This window comes from Neocloeon triangulifer, unplaced genomic scaffold, assembly GCF_031216515.1.
Source record: "Neocloeon triangulifer isolate White Clay Creek 2 clone unplaced genomic scaffold, ASM3121651v1 ptg000002l, whole genome shotgun sequence".
NCBI lineage: Eukaryota > Metazoa > Arthropoda > Insecta > Ephemeroptera > Baetidae > Neocloeon > Neocloeon triangulifer.
The window spans coordinates 9169815-9192857 of NW_026775545.1; the positions used below are offsets into that span (position 1 = coordinate 9169815).

The 23043-nt window shown below is 38.9% G+C and overlaps 1 protein-coding gene across 2 annotated transcripts in view; it reads left to right on the plus strand.

Annotated features, from left to right (window-relative positions):
* Positions 1–23043, plus strand: part of LOC132205143 (homeotic protein ultrabithorax) — a 107446-nt gene that overhangs the window by 61783 nt on the left and 22620 nt on the right. For both annotated transcript variants that reach the window (XM_059634043.1, XM_059634044.1), the window contains exon 2: positions 9441–9833. In XM_059634043.1, coding sequence (XP_059490026.1) covers positions 9441–9745 — 305 coding nt within the window. In that variant the 3' untranslated portion in view covers positions 9746–9833. The remainder of the gene's footprint in view (positions 1–9440; positions 9834–23043) is intronic.

Consider the following 23043-nt stretch of genomic DNA (forward strand, 5'->3'; position numbering starts at 1 on the left):
GCATCTCTTCTTTCCTCCACATCTTCTGCATAACATTACACGCGAAAAAAAATTATAAAAGATTGTGTAGCTGCAACGCGCGATTCTCAAGTGAGATTGTGTAAGTTGGCCGTGCACGCGCCCTTTCCCATATTATTTACTCTTAATTGACATTGCAGATGTTCATCTCGCGCATTGCAAGAGACGCTGCCAGAACCATATTATTATGCATGCATGCGCGGCGCACTGCGTTTTATCAAAGTGCCCTTTATCGTTATTAGTCATTTTACTCATATCTCATAAGATGCACCACGCGCGTTCACTGCAATTTATGCAGCGGAAATTTTTTATTCTCATTTAAATAGTGATGCAATAACTTTTTTTTTTAAATGTAAAGGCATAACACATTTAATGTCAAATTCAATATTTGGAAATAATGAAATACCATATTTGAAATGTAATTAAAAGTATTCTAGGCCGTCTAACAAAAATTACTATTATTATTGATTATATGTTATATGATTTTTATTTTACTCTTTAATTTTCCAAACGTTTTTTGGTCTAATTGTAAGTTAATTTATTACTTTAGCAGCCCAACTATGTTTATTTCCAACTTTTTTTGAGGTTGAAAGTGAAGCAAGGGCGACCATCTTTCAATCTTTTTCCTTCTCTATAGCACGGTTTGCCTTAAAGGCCGCAGCACTTGACTGTAATATTTCACAGCCAGCTTCCCACATGACAAAAGGAAATTTGTAAAACAAAAAGTTGGGCTCTTTTGAAGGCAGCTGATGAAAAATCGGCGTCAGCTGCTACCAGCTAGAGTTTGTCACTTTCGGCTCACTCTAGACTTATAAATAAATTCCGTGCGTCCTGTGCGCCGGCAGCTTGGCTGGCTCGGAATATTGCACCACCAGAATCATTTTCGTCTTTTGACGCACATCTTGGAAATAATTAAACCTTATGTTTTATTCATCTGCGCAAAATTAAATATACCTGAGAGAATGACTCGGCCATTATCATTATGCACCGCTGGAAAGTCCTTTTTCCATGAAAATTTGTTTTCAAGGAGTTATAAAATAACGTATTCTGACAAACAGTCTTTTTTTTATAAAATTTTATAAAAATGAGGATAATTTGTAATAAATATTTACATAATCTATTGCTGACAGTAAAATTAATGCAAAATGATCAAGTTAAACAGTCAGCAAAAATCCACAATAAAATCCAGAATTTAATAGATAAGTCTTAAGATTGTAATTAAATTGCTGAATGCTTTGTTGTGAATAAATACAAGGCCTGTTTATTGTCACATTATTATAAATAATTTTAACACGTCCACAGTGGAAAATCATTTTCAAATTAAATTATAATAATTAAAAAGGAGAATTGTATGATGTCTGAGCAGAATAAATAATTTTTTTTTCACAGACCCAGCAAGGGACAAAAAGAACAAGTCTCATTGAGTTGTTTCTCTGCTTGTTCGGGGACAGCAGATTGATCATACTTGTATCCCAATGCACTTCTCTCAGTGGAAATTATTTATCGAGCTGATGCGCTGAATAAGTTGTTTTCCGCTGTCTGCGCTTGTTTTTTGCAACAGATGCGGCGGCAAATCATCAGCGAAAAAGAAAGGCGGCCAACAAGCCCATAACTCGTGCCATTGGCTCTTTTGTAAATCATAAATATACAACTCACAATGTAACGATAATGTCTCCTGAGAGAGTCGCGCGGCACACAAAAAAAAAATAACAGAGATGGCGAAAATAAATATATCGCGAAGCTGCCGCCATTCCTCTCTGCATGTGTTTCTCATTAGAGGAAAAATCGAAAATTCTGTCCTGCCTCCAAGTTTTTAATTGGCAACGAGAGCTGCTTACAGTCTCACGCCCGCGCGCGTGAAAGAAGTTTAATTAGCTGCAGGTTCGGCGCATCTTGTGAAACAGGAAGAGACGCGGAATATTCATTCAAGTCACATACACTTATATATATAGCAGAGCGCGGCGGCAGCAGCCGCCCTTACATTTATTATAAATCCCGCGAGGGAGAAAATATCATCCTAGAGTCGCATGGTGCAAGATTTATTCCGAGTTAGGGAACTGTCACGGCCGAGAGTAATGTTCTTATTTTTATATAAAGCAGGGAGAGTTGAGGAGGAAGGAAAAAAATAAATGGCTGGCTCCGCGTCCCCACACCCATGCACGTTTATAAAAGAAAAAGAAAATGCCTTCTATCTTTTTAAAAACACAGAGTGCGACTGAATTTATTTATCGCACCAGCGCGTTCGTGTATATAAGCAGTGCAATATCTCCTTCTCATCAGAAGAACTTCTTTAATGAAGGATGATGTTCCATTCTAATGTATGGCCCCGGCAGATAAGCTTTTTATTTAGTGTCGGGGTGCAGAGCGAAATTCTTATCAGACACCATGTGGTAGACGCGCGAGTGGGGATTTTCCGAAGAGGCTTAGAGGAGCTGGAGGAGTTTAATTTGTTGGGGCAAAGGTGAAGCACTCGGGGTTCATCACACGCAGTGTCAATGATGAGCTCTGGCACAACTGCTAACCAATTTAGAAGCCGTAAAATTAGCTGCTGCTCGCAAGAACAGACGCGTTCAAAATGGAAATAAATAAATTTTCGAGATGAGATATTGATTCGAGAGTACTGTTATTTGAATTCGACGCGTATCTTTGTTGAGATTTATGTGCGGCCACTTTCTCAGCAGACAAAAGCGTAAATCATTGTAATGAAGCCATAAATAAAAAAAATATTCAAGTCGATGGCCCGCTGGGAGTTTACAACGAAAGAAATCTCAAATTTCATATCCTGTGAGTCCCGGTCGTGCAGGTTGCCTAAATTCTACATTTAAAGGCGCTTTTAATTTAATTCAAGATGAAATTAAACTATTTATTTTCTTTAGTTATTTTATTAGAAATAAAATTTTCATAAAAATTTTAAAATAATTAGTATACAAGTACATAGAAAAAAATTAAATTATAATTTAAAAAATAAATCTTTGCCCGACCGGTTGCATAACCTCGTTCCATATGAGGCATCCCCGAAATTCCCAGAAGGTACATTTCACTTTCACATCAATTTCGTCACACGCTTTTTCCCTATTTGAAGTACTTGCTCATATTTGAGGGATGGAAATATCGTTTTCACTTCAACTGTAATTCAGCTGCTTTTCGTTTGTGAGCGCGCACGCCGCTTCCTTTGTTTATTGTCAGAAGGGAAAAGGACGCGGCGGCAGCGCACACACGGGGTCTCAAGGCTGCCATATAATAACGCGCGAGCCACAAAAATCCACTTGAAAGGCAGTAAAACGATATTATTACCATTTTGATTGCCGTGTCTTTACATTTATGGCTCGTAAAATCAACTTTACGATCCTCACACTTCATTCTGCGCGTAATCGCAAGTCTCTCATCATACACAAAGCAACCGGCCTGTAAACCAAATTAAGTCCAATTTAAAGTTTTGCATGAGAGAAAGAGGAAAGTTACGCTTTCCGAACTAAATTCTCGAGACGTGCCGAAATTTATGGCCGGGGGTTTTAATTTTTGAGCCGAAATTGCTCTCCCCGCAAAACAACAGCTTGCGCCATCATCCCTCTCGCGCTGCAGCTCATTTCGGGGGTCGAGCAGGGGATGAAGCATCTCTCGGCGCGCGCGACTCCACCCCTTAATATCTCCTTACAGATATTCGCCGACAATTAAACTCGCGCGCGCCTCCATTTAAAACAAAATAAATCTCGCATCGCCAGACAAATTAATTGGAATTTCGTCATCAGCACGCCTCCGAGTAATTAAGGCGGCCAAATTTATGGCTAATTAAAACGGGAACGGTGTGATTTACGCTGTAACCGACGCACGAAAGGTGTTTTTTTCCTCTTCTTATGTAGTTGCCGCGGTGCAAAAATGAGCGGTGCCCACACGTGAAATGCAAATTAAGAAAAAAAAATCAGTAACCGCCTCTCTCTTCTTTGTAGTCGCTGCTTGAATTTTAATGTGCTCGCATGCACTTATTGAGTTGTTTATGCGAGCACGACACTCATATTGTATAATAATGTTAATGATTTAATGTGCAGAGAGAGCAAACGTGGCTTTCGTTACAAAGGGCTGCCTGACTTGAAAATTACATTAACGTAAGAGCTTGACACGAAACACACTGCACCGGCTCATAGAATGACATGATCCATTTGGACGAAGCATGTAACTAGGAAAACTCAAATTAAAAATATAATAACTGAATTTTATCTCACCAATAAAATGTCAAATATATATTATTATTATTATTATTTGTTTTTATTTTATTAAATTTAAAAATAAGATTGATCAATAACAATATTCAACATTTTTGGGAAATTTTATTGAAATGTTTATTTTCTGTGGAAATAATTTTACCATTTGTCGCAATTTGCAGCAAAAGCAAAATGTCAGAGTGGAATCTTTTTCAATTAAAATTATCGAGGCCCTGCTGCTATTATTAAGCACAGGCTGGAAATGAGCCAAAAAAGAGGAAAATATTTCTGTTTGTTGTGGATAATTTTAGGCCAATGAGTACGAACTTGGAAAAGATCAAATTGATAAGCAAATGCGGCCAAATTTTCAGAATAGACTCGCGGCTATCCGAGTGCGTGACACGCCATTCCATACAGCAGAGTGCTCATCGTAGATAAAACTCTGAAAAACTCCAATCCAACTGCTGCCACGGCGTGATATCCAATATAATGACACATGATCGGTCTGGAAACTTTTATCGAAGAGCCAAAAAGGCGGTTAAGTGCGTGCCGACACCATTTCCAGCAACTAAAACTCTCTTAAGAAAATTTTATCAAAGCAAGAGAGAAACATCCACAAAGCAACAGCACGGCTAGAGAGAAAGACATTTTGATTTGTGGTGCAAGGAATTCCAAAGCTCTTTAGATTAAAACTTTTGCCAGGCCGTGTCTGTTTGTGTCTCTGCTGGAAAGCCGGGCTGCCTTAATTTCGAGCTCGGCGTATTTAGAGTTGGCCAAACTGGATTCGGTAGAGGAGACTCTAATCCGAGCCGAGAGACGGAAAGCGTGAGTTTTGCACACGCAGTTCACCTCCTGACATTAATTAACTCAGTAGAAACTGCACGTTGCTCAGAATCGAAAGCTAATTAATTGATAAGAAAAAGAAGAGAGGTCACTTGTTCCGGATTAAACGGCGGCCGCAGAGATTAGCAACATCTGAGAGGCGCTCGCAGAGTCATTAAAGGGACACATTTTTATCAGCTTGATTAGAAAAGGGGAGCGAAATCAGAGGCAGGAGAGGGATAAAAAAAAGAGGCGAAATTAACGTTTAGCACCAGGGGAATAGAAAAGTTTATCTTCGCCGAGTGGAACGAGAGAGAGAGAAAGAAAGAAAAAAGAGAGAAGAATAAGAAAGAAGATGGAGTGCGACGTGACGCTTTTCTCATTTTAATTGGACAATTCTCAAAGGAAGCATGCGAATAATTAATATGCGTCGGCATGGCTGATGTTGAAAAAGGCAATTTAAATCCAGATCAAGGCCGCCCCCTTTAATTAGTGATAAATCAGTCTCGAGGTAATTAGCATTTTTAAACCCTCCTTCTCGTTGCAAGAATTAATTTATCCTGGTTAGCCTTTGATGTGATTCCAGCTCATTGAAATTTCTGCAAAAAATATTTATCAAAGGAAAAAATCTGAATTTATGAGGAGGCGAAAGGGAGTGATTTGAGTTGCAGTGTTTCTTCTCTCTGCCGTTATCATTCGCTTGGCTGCTTTTTAGATTAGAATAAAAGAGAGGAGGCAGCGTCGCCGCCGCCAGAGAATGGAAATAAGTTACCATGGATACGAAACGTAAAGCTCTTAACTCTTCTCGGTGGACTGCTGAGGATTTATGGGTGCAGTTTAATTGGTAAAGGAGATCACATATAGGGCGCTTGCTCTCCGCCATCGGTCGAGCTCCGAGCGGAATTCGGAATGCAGCGCGTTTTGAGCACACCAGCAAATTCTTATCGGCCTTTGCTTGGCTCGTTCCGCATCAATTAAAACATAAAAAGAAGAACGCGGCAGTGAGAGATAAAATTAATTAATTCTGAATTTTGTCAACATACAGAAAGTCTCTAGAAAAAGGCTGCTCGCAACTTTACATTTAAGGCCGCTTGATTTACTCGGAGAGCAGGAATTTTCATCAAGACGAAAATAATTCTCTTGGTGGAAACAGCAAGATCTCGCTTAGAGGGAAATAAAATGCCGTCCGTTATCTGTAGCAAGAGCGGCCTGACGTCTAATTACCGGCAACGAGAGCGCAGGATAACAAGTAAAAATTGTAAAACAATGGAATTGGCTACTCGACGGATACCTGTTTTTCTTTTTTTATCTTCATTCTGCACGCAGACAGCTGCGCCTCCTTATTTTAACTCGCTGACTACCTGTCTTGAGCAGCAAGTAGCATCAACGCTTAATGATGTGTCGGAAAAATGCCGCGGCCATGAGAGAGGGAAACTTGATGCCAGGCGGCATTTTAGGTGCAATTTTCTCTTTTAACGAGAATAAGATGCCGTGCTGAATCACGATGCCAATCTGACAATCTTTGAAAATAAAAATAAAAAAAGGAATTAATGTATATATATTGATGACATAAATTCCAAAACGCCGTACAAAGAGACAATGGCTTCGTACAAAATTAATATTCATTTTCATTCAACATCATTAAATGGCCCTTATTTTTTCCTTTTAATTTTGAAAATAAAAATGGATAAAAAATATTTACAGGAATAGCGAGTTTAATTAATATTTTTTTTAAAAAGATGTAAATAAATCAGGATATTATTTTGAATATTAAATAATAAAAAATACACTTTGCTCTAAAAAAACATTATTATGGAATTGCTATGAAATTTGAATTTTTAAAATAATCTATTTTTTATTCAAATTTATTTATAGTTCTTTGATGCGTTGTTGACATCGAATTCAGATGGAAGGGACATTATTTCGACGTGATCCCGAGGCAGTTTTATAGTTTTCCGTTTGTTTTGATCCCGCATCATCCCCATCCACTGCCGACACGAAAACAAAAGTAGTTGTTGAAAGTTGAGAGAAACGGACCCAACAGCGCTGTTTGGACAAAGTTGTTGATGTTTATTGGGCGAAACTGATGAAGTGTCGTTTTATTTCGAGCGACTCGACGGCCATAATCATAAAATTCTATGCGCTGGTATGAATGAGACATTTCTATTAAGCGGCGCGATATACCCAGCCGCCGTTTGCAACACTCGGCAGAAGATGAAGTTCTCGATCCGCCGCCATCGCAATAAAATGGTTTCCAAAAGTTGTATTTAATTGGCCCTTGAAAATCCAGCAGCAGTAAGTTTTTTTACCGCTTTGACGATTACTGCCGAGAAAAGTAGCCTGACGATGGACACAAGTCCGACCTGTTTTTGGTGAAGAGAGAGCCACATTTTATATTTTATATGATGAGAGTTTGGAAATCGAGACGTGACTCCATTTTTTAGAGTTTCCATACTGGTGATGTGCACATTATTTTTATTGGATATTGATTCAGTTGCGGGCGGGAAAAGTGTTTAATCGTTTTCCGTTTTTCAAGAGAAATTGCCGCCACTGCCATCGTGTTGTAACTGCTGGCGTGTTTTTCTCTTTATGCCCTTGTACTGTGCCGCTGCTGATAAATGACGAGAGGCATTCGTCTGTAATGCAATAAAGATTTCAAAGCTGCTGGCGAGCATTCAAAATCCACTGTGGCAATAAAATTGTGATTTTACCACCAATAAAGGCGCACATCGCGAAATTACTTTTGGAATGCGCGGAAAAATATTCAATGCATTATATAAAGCTAGGAAAAAGAGCCTTTGTGTGTAGGGAGTTTTATTGCTTTTGCATCGCCATAAAAATTACACCGCGGCTTCCAATTTATTTAAGAAAGAATCACGCAACTCGAACAAAGGGAACAATTATGAGCTGAAATAATTGCTTGCTTGTTTTCAAGCCAACGCATTCCTGCTTTCAACCTTTTTGTACCTGTCAAGTATAAATCACCGCTGAGTAAACAAATAAATAATTTCCACGCACCGGTAATTTAATTGTTTGTTAATTCGAAAGAGCGCACGAATCAATTGAAAATAATGGAAATGCCGGACCGGGGGCAGCTCATGCAGGAAACCATAATTCGCATTGTGGGCAAGCACGTTCTCTCACCATGCCGCCGCCTTATCTGGATCTCGGCTTATTTCATAATATACATCTTGATAATGGTGGTGTATCTCCTCCTTTTATGACTTAATTCCGATCTAATTTACAATTCCACTTCACATGGAATAATTTCAACGACTCTCCTTGTGTGCGCTTTTGCGTGATCGCCGGGCGTTCGTTTTCAAAAAAAAATATTCCCTCTTTTATTTTTTTTTATTTTTGGCTGCTTTGTCTTTTAATTATTGCGTGATCATAAACACGTCGGTGAATGGCGTTTTTTATGAGACTCCAAAGGCCGCGTGAATGTTTTTCCATTAAAAACGAATAAAAGTTAAGTAGAGATTTATTGCCGTGTCAAAATTCCCTCATGGCGCCGCGAGATTAGATCAGAACAAAAGAAAAGAAATGCTATATACGAAAGCAAGAAAGAAAGAGTTTGAATTATTTGAAACAACTCAATCGCCTTTCCTCGTAACTCATAATATCTGTCCACCCGAACCAAAATTCGTTTAGTTTTCTCTCTCTATTTCTATACTGCTTATTTTTGTTTTAAATTGGCCGGCACGTTGCTCTCTCTGCTCAGCGGCCATCATCATAATAATAATTTGGTAGGTGGAGTAGACGTGGTACATTTTTTCGACGAGATCACCGACTGCTTCCACTTTTTACCTCGAGCCAGGCTTAACCTTGAGTGATACGCTTTTTTTAAAACGAGAGCCATGGGGATTCTTTCATTTCGAGCTCACTTCAGGAGCAGCCGAAAAGCACTGTTGAGAAGCACATGATGATGAGGCGTGATCGTAAAAAAGGCAGCAGCCTTCAAAGGGATCCAATGTAAATATTTTCATTGTCGGTTGATAACAAAACGGTCTTAGAAAAAATTCGTGATCGGAGCCTCCTTTGATATCTCACTTGGCCCCCTGTCCACTGAAGTGTGAGAAGGAAAATTATTATTTGATCATTACTGCCGCTCCAGTACTTGAATAAAATCGATCGAAATTTTCTTTAGCAGAAGGGGAGAGAATAAGGAAAGGGTGCAGAAATAGAGAAATGAAAAATTTTCATTAGTTCCGTAACGGAAGCTGACTCGGTCGGAAGTACTCACAAACGGGAAATGCAGGAATTTGAAATTTTCGGTTGGTTGATTTTAAAATTTGTATGCTTGGCTATAAAATTTGAGGATCTTTGTACTGATTTGTTTACATTGAATGCATTTTTTTATTTATTGAAAAGTATTTTAATTTTTTTTTTTATCTGTTTCAGGTGCAAATGGCCTTCGCAGGAGAGGCCGGCAAACGTACACGCGATATCAGACTCTTGAACTCGAAAAGGAGTTTCACACAAACCATTACCTGACGAGGCGGAGGAGGATAGAGATGGCTCATGCGTTGTGTTTGACGGAACGGCAGATCAAAATATGGTTCCAAAACCGACGCATGAAACTGAAAAAAGAGATCCAGGCCATTAAAGAGCTCAATGAGCAGGAGAAGCAGGCACAAGCGCAGAAAGCCGCTGCAGCGGCCGCAGCCCAAGCGCAACAGGCAGGAGGTGACGGGGGCCATAACTAGGGCACACCGCCCCTGGCACCTTCTTCCCAGGGTCCCGGGGCGCCTTTGCACCACCACAACAGTATGATTCCCTCCTGCTGGAGTCAAGGTAGGCAGCCTGCGCAGCACGCGTCGCCAGATTTGCGGATGCCACGCCGCGAGTGCCGCTTCCTCTCCAGCGGCCATCCTGAGATTGTCCCTGATTTTTTTTTGTATGGACCGATCTCAGGCTGGCTTGCGATTTCAGTTTAAATTGGTGTGTCCTGAAATTGCGAAGCTGCGATTCTGGAGAGAGGAAGTGGCAACGTTGCTTGTGTTGGCATTCGGAAGTCCGCGGTGACGATTAGATTAGAGTTTAATTGCATGTTTGCTATACCTTTCCATTCGTCATTAAAGTGCAATTTAGAGTGTAATTATTGTTCGCGGGTTTTTTATCTTCCGCTCTAGGGAAAATGTTATTTTTGACACGCCAAGCTCGTGTTTGTTGTCGTGGTGAAACGACTTTGACGCGTGAATTTTTCACTAACAAGGTCACCCTGATAACTTTTGGAACTTTTAAAAATTAAATTTAAATTGACACTTATCTTAAAACGAAATGAAAATTTAATGAAATTAAATAAACGCTCACAAAAGTTCACAATTAATCCCACAACGACTTTAATTTGAACTTCAACAGAAAACATGAACTAAAAAAATAAAAGTTACATAACAAATCTTCTGGGAGGTAAATTTTTAGAAACCTTAATTTAAGAATAAAAAAATTTATGCTTTTTAAGCTCAACATTTTATATTTTTTAAATTTACAAAATTATATATAATTTCTCAACATTTATTGAAATCAAAAGATATTAATTAAATTAAAACTCTAAACTCAAGTAAAAAGTGCCTAGTAAATTGTGTTAGTTGTGTACAAAAATTTGCATAAATCTTGAATTGATATCATTTCGGAATAAATGAGGGATTTCCTTTTTCGCAACCTTGTATCCTAGTTTTCAGGCTGGTATATAATGAATTATGAATTAGACATATATCCTCGTCACGAGAGAAGAACTTCGCGTGTTTTTTTAATTAGCGGCAGGCGTGATGCTCGACGTACGTTTTTCCAGTCTGCCACCCGCGTCGATTGTATGTATATAGTTGTGTAATATCTCGTGCGAATAATAAAATGTGTAGAGGAGACGGAGCTTGAATTGTACACACAGGCAGATTGGCGCGGCAGATGCACCCATGAATAATAAGCTCGGCGTGATTGCGTCGTTAATTTTTGATAAAGCAGCCAATCGCGCTTATTGTTCGGCAGTCCGTGCTCTGCATTATTTGTTCATCGGCTCGTTTGAATAATCAATCAAAATCCAATTGGGACGAGGGCTGGAGTGGAGTGCGGTTATTGTGTTAGACGCTACTGAATAATAAAATGTCTCCACGGCAGATGAACTCGGCCATTGTTTGTCGGCACCTGCCCCTGCGAGTAGAATTTTTCACAAATCACCGAGGGTGAAAATAATGAAACCGCAAACTCGCAAACCAATTCACAAAAACAGCGAGATTTAATGTCTCTATTCTTTCAAAATTTTGGGCGATTTATAGCTTTATAAAAGAATTTAGTTGTGTTTAGGCCTGAAAATCGGTTTTATATAGCGGTGAAATTTTTATTATGACTCCATGATATATATTTATTTTTGGAGCAAAATTTCTGTATGTGTTTGTGAGGTTTAGGCGTCAAATTGGATCGATTTGCTGCTCTCGGCACGTACCAAAAGACTTCTAAATTAGAACCTCTGGTGCGCGATGATCACATGGTTGTTTGAAAGAAAAGTGAAGCCCCTCAAGTCACGTTTTCCCTTCAGTCATGGCCGGCCATGCAATTGTTATATTCGATAGATAATCACTTCAAACTAGAGATCGACAACCATGATTAGAAAATCACCTGTGTTGGAAAAGCTTATCCCAAACATGAGCAGGAGTTAACCTTTCTTCTAATGCATTATAAATACCTCACTGATGTCATCTAACTTTGCAGTTATTTTTAATATATTCGCGCGCGAGAGAGTCGCGGCTCGATTAGTCTCGGCGTCTGTATCCGGCATTAAAATTAGCCCTGGGCGACGATGGCGATTATTTTGGCCGAGCTGCGTGTGTAAATCCTAACAGAGTGCGAGAGTACGTACGCAAATCCAGCATCCCATCATAACGTAGATGATAAGGGGGTGTAAATCTCAAGCGCTTTGTAATTAGTAAACAAAGCAGCGCTTGAGCATTAATGGCTTTAATACCTTGGCATTTATGGCAGAGGAGTGGTGAAATTTTAATTTGAAATTATGGCATCCATGCAATACCACACTTAGCCATGTATGAGAAATAAATATTTAGCATGGGCCTGTTAAAAAAAATTCCTATTGAGGGAAAGGGAATATATGTATTAATTTTACTTTCCCAATTATAAAAATTAATAAAACAATAATATTAATTATACTTATCAGAAGTTTTATACAATATTCTTGCTAGTGGTGGTGCCGTTTTGTCCAAACAATTCCTTTTCAAATAAATTGTTTTCAACAATTGAATTTAAACAATGTGATATAACAATTTGGACAGTTAAAGATTTTTTTTTAAATTTAAATAAATTGATAAAAAAAATGTAAGACAAATTAATTACTTTTTTATTTAATCAAAATACAAAAATCTAAATAAAAAGGGATTAAAAATGTAATGATTATTTAAAAAATTTATTAGTCAGAAATTCATTTATCTTTTAATCATTCTAAGCCATTTCTCAAAATTTTTATTCAGAAACATTTCTATTAAAATAAAGTCGTTATAAGTTTTGGCTTATTATTTTAAATTTCAGCAATATGCAATTTTTTACTGTGTGCGTAATGAGCATTTAGGTGGGCAATGTCGTAAACCACCGGTAGAGCCCTCTTTGAACAGCATGTTAAGTGGCGCGAGCGCTGGCCAGTAACTCGATAACTCGGCTCGGCCCATCATTAGCGGTTTATTTTACGAGCGGCGCCCTTTCGGACTGATTCGAATGATTGTTTATGTCTTCATGATATCAATTCAAATCGCGGCCGTCAATAAATAAGACGAGACGTGTAATTTGGCTGCAAAGCGCAGAATTTTACGATGTGCTCGATAGGTGGCTAATGGCGTGACGACTGCCGCCCTCGCAAGGTGAGACGCCACACTATTTATCGGCGGAAGGATACCCACCGGCTTAATGGCTGCCGCGGCGCAAGTAGTGCGGGCGGGGCGGGCCTTAATGGTGCAGTAATTCTCGTTTTATGGTTTGTTGTGATGGCATAATAGCAGCTATTGTAGCGACCACGTGTTAGATTTAATAATCAAATCGAGCAGCAGCAAGACCTGCCTGCTTGCTTTTTATGAAAGGAGCCGCCGCATGAATGAACCACCGAACGTAGAGTGCGCCGCGTTTTACGACTGCGTTTATTTCTTTTTTACGATCGCTTTTATGACGCGATGACGGCCGAGATTATACAAGCCGAGCCAACCTTAATTAATTTAATCAAATCACGTAAATTTTCTCCGATTAAAAACTAATAAAATTATTTATTACGCTTAAAAATTTGTTCGAAAAAATCCGTGGCCAAATTTTTACTTTGAAGGCACAGGCGCAGTTGGATCAGTGGTTGATTAAAATCAATAAAATGTTAAGGTGTTGAGCACGTCTGCAAGTCTGGAGCCACCTATTTCAACATGCGGCAACTGCGATTCCATAAAGTTGGTCGTTAGTGCGGCAGATTTACGATAGACGGCATGCCTAGTCCGTGCGCCAGCGGAAGCCCCTGAAGCGCGTTGGCTCCCCCATTCCATTGCAATACCCCTCCGCGAGTCTCATTCATTAGGCCTCTGCAATAATAAAATGTATAAAGCCCAAATGCATCATATTGTGTATTTTCATTTCCTAAAAAGCCACTGGAGAAAAATATAATGTATAAAAACGGAAGAAGTTAAAGAAAAAAATTGTATTGAATTATAGGCGTGCAAGGTCACTGCCTGCGTGCGTGAGTTTTTGTGTCTTGCGAGCTAGGGAGGGCGAGCAGCTCGGAACAACAGCTGGGTCAGCAGCCATGATTCTATTTAGAACTAGTTTTACCTGCCTAGCTCGAGGTTGCCACGTTTAGCCTACGCTGGCTCGAATTGTATAATTCGATAATTGATTTCCTTTCCCTTGACTTTGGCTTTTTTTATTATTAGGTGGATTTTTCTTAACAAATCTCAAGGGGATTTTGCAAATGTGTCCTTTAATGCAATTTTCTCGGAATTTCTTCTGCGGTGCGATCCATCTTTCGGCTGAATAAATACAAATACTCATGGGCCTACACCGTGCACGGGCAGACAGAAGTAAAGTTTGGTGAATTGTGAGACGCGGTGTTTTTCATTTCTTTTATATTACCCTGGACGGCCATAAAGCTATCTGGGCATGACCGATCTCTCTCTTTTCCTCTCTCCGCCCTTCCTATTATTTCCAGAAAACTTTCGTCTGTTTTCCCAAAGTTCGCCTTTTGTATTGCAAACTTGGAAGAAATTTCATCCGTGTGAATTTATTTATATTATATTAAGAGGCAAAATACATGAGCCGTTTTTGGTAATATATATATTTGGCGGCGTTTGATCAGCTGCAAAATGTAGTGGTGTTGTGCTGTTTGGTCCGTCGGGGACACGACAGAGGCACTCTTTTAATTGGTCCTCATAAATTGTCCCCTAGTGACTGAAAACTCATTGCACGAAAGACAATAAAGCATGTGAGCAGCGCGCCGCTCTCTCGCCCAGATAAATTACGCTCTCGGTAAATAAATTGCATGTAAATTGTAACATTGCAGTATATACTCTCGGTGCCCATGCTTTATACGAAGAGAGAGGACGCGCGAATCCAGAGCCAGAACCTTTTCTTGAAACAGCGCCGATGGGATTAAAATGCTCCACATATTTAACTGTGCGCGCCTCATTTTTTACTGTCCGCTTTTTTCCTCTACTCCGCCGAGGTGCTCTGCGCCGCACGTTATTATTCTCGGTTCTTTTATTGAGAGCTGTAACACCTTGGGGTGTTGCTTCGGCTCGATTTTTACGCATGACGTCACTTTTGAGATAAGATTTTATTTGGGCATGCATTAAAAAAGGTGTAAATCACCCTGAAAAATTGAATTCAGCATAAGCAGTTTAAAATTAATTCATTGAACGAACAATTGCCGATGTATGCAAAATTATATAAATTATTATAGGAAGTCGTTTTGCGTTTTGCAGGCGTGGTTTGTGAATAAAGGTGTGCGATGAAATTCAAAACTTTAGCTGCAGCTCCCATCATACAGATTCCACGTATTATTTATTATGGCCGACAGAGTGGAATGTGGATTGCCGCAGAGTGCATCAGCATCACACTTTAATATTCCCCATAGGTAATGGGGAAATGACTTAATCTCACTGGGAGAGGGAACTGCATGCATGGAAAAGGTATCAATAAACTGTAAATTGGCAGTCATGGTCATAAGTTAAACGTGATGCAACAAAATGCAAATTCTTATTCATGAGAAAATTAATAAAATCTCGATATCTTTACAAGTCCCAGCATTTCATTATAAAAAAAATTTCTTTAAAATTCGCATTTGATTTTTTTCATATAAATTTGCATAATTTAAAAATTTTCCATCCTGATAAAAATTTTTCCCATTGAATTTTTTCTTCAAATATCTGGAGGTTTGTCTCATCACCATTTTTCCCCGCTTGTTATGTGAATCAGATAGTATCTCCCTCCAAACCACAGCATCCTTGTAGGCCCTTGACTATTTTTGTTTACTTTCCACCAGCATTCCTTCATTAAAATAGGCATCCTTGTATAAATTTTGTAAACAAAGCTCGGCAGAGCAAAATATCCGATTTTTAGCAAAAAAGGAATGTTTCTCTTGGCTTCGTTGTTAACGTTTTGAGGTAAAAAAAATATATATATTTAAAAGTTTGCGTGCAGTGGTAATCTTTTTTTTGGCGTGGGAATTTATTTATTAAGCCCTCGGTGATGAGATCCGCACACGCGGTTTTTAATTAAATATATTGCCTGCGTATAGAAGCATTATTATTATTGTGTGTGCGAGTGAGAGTATAGAGAGATGATTGTGAGCTGATTAAGCGCAAAGTGCTAATGTAATGAACAGCGTGTTGTAGTTGACGTTATTACATACCTACATGCAATTCTCAAATATAATTACATCGCATGCATGCGGCGGGGGCATAAAATAATAGCTCCAGTCCTAATGGAGTGCGAGAGCCACAGATTTCACGGCCCTTAATGCTCGTGTCGCGTGTCCTCAAACTTAAAGCACTCGTCGGTCGCCATTAAATGCGCATAAATATACCGTACATTCATTTGGTACCACTTTCAGTTTAATTGCTACAAGATAAGCCTGGCCGTTCCCGTCGCCTCTCTTCATTATAATTTCGGCGTTTTGTTCAGCGGGAAAAAAATTTTGCACACGTGATTTTTTTTTAATTCATTTTGCAGAGGAATAACTCAAAAGCGAGTTGACATTACGGCACATTTAACACACCTAGTGCAAACAGGGCGGCGGAAATTTAAAAATAAATAAAGTATAAATTCATGCATAAATAAAAACGCCGGGGCGTTCATCGAGTGCGAGAGAGAGTGCCGGGCAAAAAAGAGATAATTTTTATTACCCACACACTCGTCACTGTTTTGCCATCAAATTTATGCGTGAAAACGTTCGTTTGCAACTGAAAAATTAAACAATAAAATTTGCATCGCGAAAAATTGCGTTGTGAATAACTCAACTCGATGATTTTTCCACGGCCGTGCGCTAAAAAATCTCATTTCGGACTACTTAAAAATTCACCCAAATGGCTTAGTTAAATTCACCATCGGAAAATTTGCAATGAAATTTCGTTACCAAAAATTAAAAATAAATAAATAAAATTCCGGAAAATTTGATAACTTCTGCTCCTAAATTGATGCCATATACGTTGGATAAATTTTGCACATAATTTAATATGTGAGAGGCGCTTATTGTTGTTTGCGGCGCGAGATTGTTTCTCTCCCAGCTCGACGCAGGGTGGATGTGTGTGCGGAAGCGAGTGTTGGAGCTCTCACCAGGGATTATCTTGAGGAGGCAGCCAATTTAAGAAAAGGGATGAGGGAGGTTTATGCAAGTATATTTCACCCTCTGGGGCCCCATTTCGTTGGCTAAAATGAAACAGACGTACACAGCACGTACACTTTGGTATATATGTTTTTCTCTCTCTCGTTCTCACTCAGCTGGGCCGAACTCATCGATACACACATGGTTGCATACCCACGCAGGGGCTTTGGCGGATTTGCATACTTCAGGTATAAATTAAGTCATTTTGACCGTGGCTTTTATAATATAATAAATTGGCTCGAATCGTGTTTTAATAATAATCAAAGCTGCAGCTGCTCTGGCGAGAACTGTGAGAAAAGCACCGGCGAGAGAATTTTGTGCTTTGGGCCATTTTAATAACAGCCTATCGCGGCTCAGGAAGGCCGGCGTGTTATTAATAAAATGCAAATTAGTGCGAGGAGTTTAATAAAATGGTTCACTGTAATAAATATGGGCGACCAGGCATAAATTTGTGGAAATTCTTAAAATATAATTAATTTGAATTTTTATCAAAGCTCAAATTTTAATCTCTCGATTGCACATTTCTATAATATAAAATATCTCATTGAATATTTAAATTGATGGCTTTCGTTTCAGTAGCAGCGGTTTTTATCGCTTTGACAGCAATTAACTAATGATTTTATGAGCTCCATAAATAAAAAAGAGTTATGCAGCGCTGATATTTTAATTTATTAAAATGCACCACCACTCTTACCCTTTCCCGGGCTTACACAGTAGCATCTCTCGGGATGCGCACATATGCATGAAACACAGCCGGCGGCTAAAGTGCTCATTTTTGTGCAGCACATACGTGTGTGTTATTAAAATAATCGCCAGCCTGCCCGGCGTAGTAATTTTTTCTCTCTTGCGGCGAGATGAGAAAATAATTTAATAGGCATAATTGTGCGCGAGCTGTTTTGTATAGAGTGTATTATCAGCACAACAGAGAGCCGGTGAATATAAACGCGAGATTTTATCTCGGCCTGAAAAGAATCGGATGATGTAAGACGAGTCGGGCCTTTTTCCATGTATGTGCACTCAAGGTTAAAGTACAAATGTCTTATTTTGTTAATTAAAACATTACATAGATAATAATCACTAATTTAATGCGCTCGGCTCGTTCAATGATGGCTGCCTGATGCAGCAGCAGCACTCCCATTATTCAGGAAAGTGATCCTCTCTTTCTCATTCACCTAAGCAAAAGCGCCGCCGCCGCCGCTTTTATACATTGTTGTGAAAATAATTTATCTCGTGGAAGGAAAATTTAAGATGGACAAACACATCAGCAGGCAGCTTGGTTATCTGTGGAAGGAAATCTTCCAGCTGCAGAGAGAACGATTTTCTATTTTGCTGATATGGATCTCCTGCGCTTTTGCGTGTGCTGGGGTGAAGAAACAAATGGAAAACCAACGCATAAATAAAAGTGCACTTAAATAACAAAGAAAGAGAGAGGGAAAATAATCACCATCACGATGCTTTTAATGATTAATTGTTCCATTAATGAATGCAAAAAAGTAGCAAATCTAAATCTATTATTTCAAATTAATTAAAAAATGGTTTAAAAATTATTTAAAATAATATTGCTTTGCACTTTGTATACAACCTAAATTTTGCAAGAGCAAAATTATTTAACATGTAAGTGAAAATAAAATATTTTGATAAATATTTTGATTCACCATTTTTTAAATACCGTAGAAAAATTAAAATTTGGATGTTGGAACAGATAAATTTAAATCGGATAATTTTTTAGTTTAATATTTTTTCTAAGTTACATTGCAATTATTTAATTTAAATAACTCCCTTTATTTTGTGTACCATGTTGATTTTAAATTTCTCTCTCGCCAGGGTGCAGAAATTTGTTGTGTTGGATTGCGACAAATGTATTTGCCAATTTGCATAGAGCAGTGCATTCCACCACCACAAAATGCGGGAAATCAGCATGGAGGAGAATTTCCAGCAGAGCGTGGAGCATAATTAGACAAGAGCGGCCGCACGAAATACTAGATTTCCTAGCCGAGAGCAGCGCGCCAAATTAACATATAAATTAAACGGAGAGCCGCTGGCTGGCCCGTATTATTTGAGCCAAAGCCACAGAAATAATCAACTTGTAGCGGCGGCCGCAAAACAAACTCTCGCGCGCGCCGAGGCCGTGTTTTGTTTAATTCCATTTTCAAAGCACTCGGGGTGCTTCTGGCTGCTGTGTTGTGTGTTTGCAGACCGACCACATGATGTTAATTTGTCTTGTAGATGCTGTGTGAAGAACTTTATCTAATAGTTGAGAGGGAGAGCGTCAGTCACACTATGCTGATTCTGATTTTAATTAACTCACACACTTCAAATAGTGCTCTCTTGTTTGAGCTCCGTGGGCCAAAAAACGACGAGAGACACGTGTCATTCTAATTTTGCTGAATTTATTAACAATATAAATTTCTTGTAAAACAACAAAGCCCATTAGCGAGTGCAAAGCTGAAAACAAATTCCGTCGTGTTTCTGCAGAATAATTTACGGTGGGGGATAAAAATAACAAGATTTAAAAGCGCAAAGAAAATAGCAGCAATGCAGCAGTATGCAAACAGACACACAACAGTCTCTCACATAATTCGCTAGCCGTGTAATATAATTTATTTATTTAGTGCTCGCGAGAGTTTAAATAAAACCCTGCGCTCTTCTGCTGTGCGCTAGCTCGCCTCAAATCCTCCTTATTTAAATAAATTTGCCCGAGAAGCCTGTTATTTATGGCTCAATTTTCCTCTCTCTTGCAAAAAAGAAAAGTACAATAATAAATAATAATAATTCATTTTTTTTTAACTGATGGTGAAATTTCAAAATTAAAATGGTCCTCCACGCGTTGAATTATGTAGAGGGCGTGCATGTGAATGAGAAAAGCCGAGGGTTTATAAATAAAGCGGCGGCAGCAAATATTGCGGCGGGTCCAATTTCACTTTCAAATTGATTAGGGACAGGTGCAAACGAAGATGACGAGAGAAAAATACGTGCCAGATTCAAAACTCACCCTCACACGCAGCTCCTGCATTTGAGGTCCGTCGATGTCACCTCCCGAAACGAAACTAGCGGCCAAATATGATCCCTCTCGTGAAAATTAGAAAGTTTCACCTTTCTTTAGGGTGGAGGAGGGTGGCAAAAAACGAAACTCTCCCCGTGTGTTGTAATATATATTGCATCCTTTTTGGGGGTGAAAACAAACTTTCCATTTCCATCCTTTGCTGACCGTTTTTTATGAGTGATGCGCGCAGCACAATATTTTTGAGAAAGGTCTCTTGGAGCTCGGCTGGGCCTTTGTTGCCCAACAAAGGGCGAGAGTCTTTGCTTCACACAATGTGCATTGATATAATGTAGGTCAACGAAGAACAAAACGAGAAAAAATGTAACGCTCTTGCATGCAGTGTTATGGGTTGTTGTTTCATTTTTTGCTGGATCGGAGCGATTTTTTGTCCTTTTTAAGCAGGAAAAAAAACAAAGAATGCCTATTGAATAGGGTGAAGGGAGTTAGGAGACTTCCTGCTTTGGATCACAAGGCATTTGTAACCTTGAACTTGACTGGAAGATTTACTACTTTTTTAACAGGAATTTAGCTGGAAAATGTTTATGTCAAATAAACTTTTGAGGTTTGAGGTTTTTTTTATTATTTTTTCAATATAGCTTTCAAAAAAAAACATAAGAATAACTTCTCAGTTTAATAAATGCAGTAAAGGCCTCCTATCAATAAATATCATTTGCAAATAATAAAGACTGCCTTTTTTTTTTTAGCAAATATGCAACAATTTCTTATTAAACACTTTGATTTTAGAGCTCTTTATATTAATTGAATTTTCTAATTTTACTTTTCATTCCAAACATTACAGTTCAAGAATTTAAATAGAAAAAGTGAGAAGTAAAATGGTTTTTTTACTTCTTTTTTTTCGTTTCCGAAAAACCCACCCTCATTTATTGTTGTACCTGATATACATTCAGAAGCAATACGTCTTTTTATCCCTCTGCCCTTTCCTTTCTCCTTTATCAGCCAATGAGAAGTGCGAAAGGTGCCTCTGTTGGCATAATATAAATCGCCTCGTGTCGGCTCTCGCGCGTCTATTTTCATACAAAAAGCATTGGAGGCCCTTTGAACTTCTTCTTGCATCGCACACAAGAGAAACTTTTCTTCTCCATTCTTGGCTCCACGCTGGTGCCGTGTTTAATTTAAAAAAAGAAAAAGAGAGAAGTCTGAGGAAAAAGTCTCGGTGGAAGTAACACCATTAATCACTGGAGTCATGTGTCATGTCCTAGTCTTGGGTCCTGGTTGGCTCACAACACGCCAAGGAGTGCTCATAAATCATCAACTCCAACCTGTCCTTGCGCTATGAATGCCGCTCCGCCGCGCCGGCCAGGCCAGGCACACACACACCTAGCCAAGAAACACACTCGCTCGCTGCTCGGAAAGGGCATGTTGACCAGGCAGGACCCACGTTTTGTATCCCGGCCCGCTGTGCGAGGCTGAATATTATGTACCTGCAACAAAAACACAATGGGCAAAATCTCTCGCTGCATGAAATAAAGCGGCGCGCAACCCGAGTAATTCAATCCCTTCAAGTTTTGTACTTTTCGTTCAGGCCTACGCCTTTTTCTTTGCGCAAAGAGGACAGGCTGGATGTAGCGTCAAATAAAATAATTGGTGATTTACGACTGAAAGTTGTTTGGGATGTGGAAGACAAAATTGAAAAAATATCCTACATCGTTTATCACGTTGTTGTTGAAAATTATTAGAAATGAACGTTAAACAATTATAAATACCGTGCTTAATATTGTGTTTAAAACTTTTTTGAACAGTTGTTTTATTATCCTCAAATTTTGTGATTAAAATAAAAATAAATATATTTAATATTATTTATAACTGATATTTTTAAAAGCTTTTGCACATTTTATTTAAGTTTTGCAAGTATCATTATTTAAACATTAATAGCACATGAAACTTATCGATAAATATATTCACACATTGAGTCAATAATTGTTATACGTTGACTTTTTCACTGAAAATTCCTCCTCTCACCTTTGCTTTGAATTAATTTGAAATTCCAAGATGCAATAATGTAAAATTTAATTAACTAATTAATCATTGTTTCGCTATTTTTATAGAAAATTTTCCTTCAATTTTGCTGTGCTTGTCCATTTACAAGTTTAATGTGACCAAATTCTCAGCTTACTTTTTATAAAATGTCTTTTTTTATTAAAAATATTTGAAAATGTAAGAAAAGGAAAGGAAGCATTTCCTGGCAAACCATGTTGCTTCAATCAAATTTATTGTGAAGTGTCAGATGAAAGTAACATTAAAATCCAGCAAAATTTCGCCCTTGAAGACACGCAAGTGGTGCGAATTGAAAAATCACCGCGTGCCGCTCTTTACGGCTGCTCTCCGCTCGCGTCGGCATCGGGGATTTGTGCGTAAATCAGCATCAGGAGGTTGTTATTTCGCGTTGGCAACTTGGATTTCTCATGGTGCTAAATCATCTCGCGGGCGCTGTTCGTGGCGAATTGCAATTTATTTCTGGCCAATGGCGAGTGCTCGAATAACTCATTCCTCGTGCAATTTCAGCCAATCAAAAGCACACGTGGAAAAAATAAAGAAGCCTGGGCTCGCTCAGACAACTTCATTACCGCTGAGCTTAAAATATTGCGCCTATAAATTGTACAAAGTACACGGCAACATGCAATGCCCACTTGTTACCACCGATTTTTTTTATTTTATTTTCGTTATTCCTCTCGGGCCGGCGAATTTGAATTTTTACCCCTGTCCGGGCAATTAAGAGGGCTGCGTGCAATTGGCGCCCCCGACGCCGAGTTGCGAATGAATTAATGGCGGCGAATCGCGAGCTTAATAAATAAGCGGTTTAATGCGTGCAGTGCAGGAAAAATCCGCGTGATTTATAAGTGCGAGAGCGGGATTTGGTAACGCTACTCTGAATAAACAAAAATCCTCGGCACGGCGTATCTCATTTTCTCAGCACTAGGTCTGTTCCTAAGAGATAAATGGATCGCTGTAAATCATATTTCCCGCGCGCACCCCCTCCCCCACACCGCCACCCGTCGCCATGGCGAAAACGGAGAGAAGCAGCCGCTGCTGCCTCTTTCTTCTCGATTCGCGAGAGCGCTAATTAACTTTATGCTCGAGCCTGATTAATC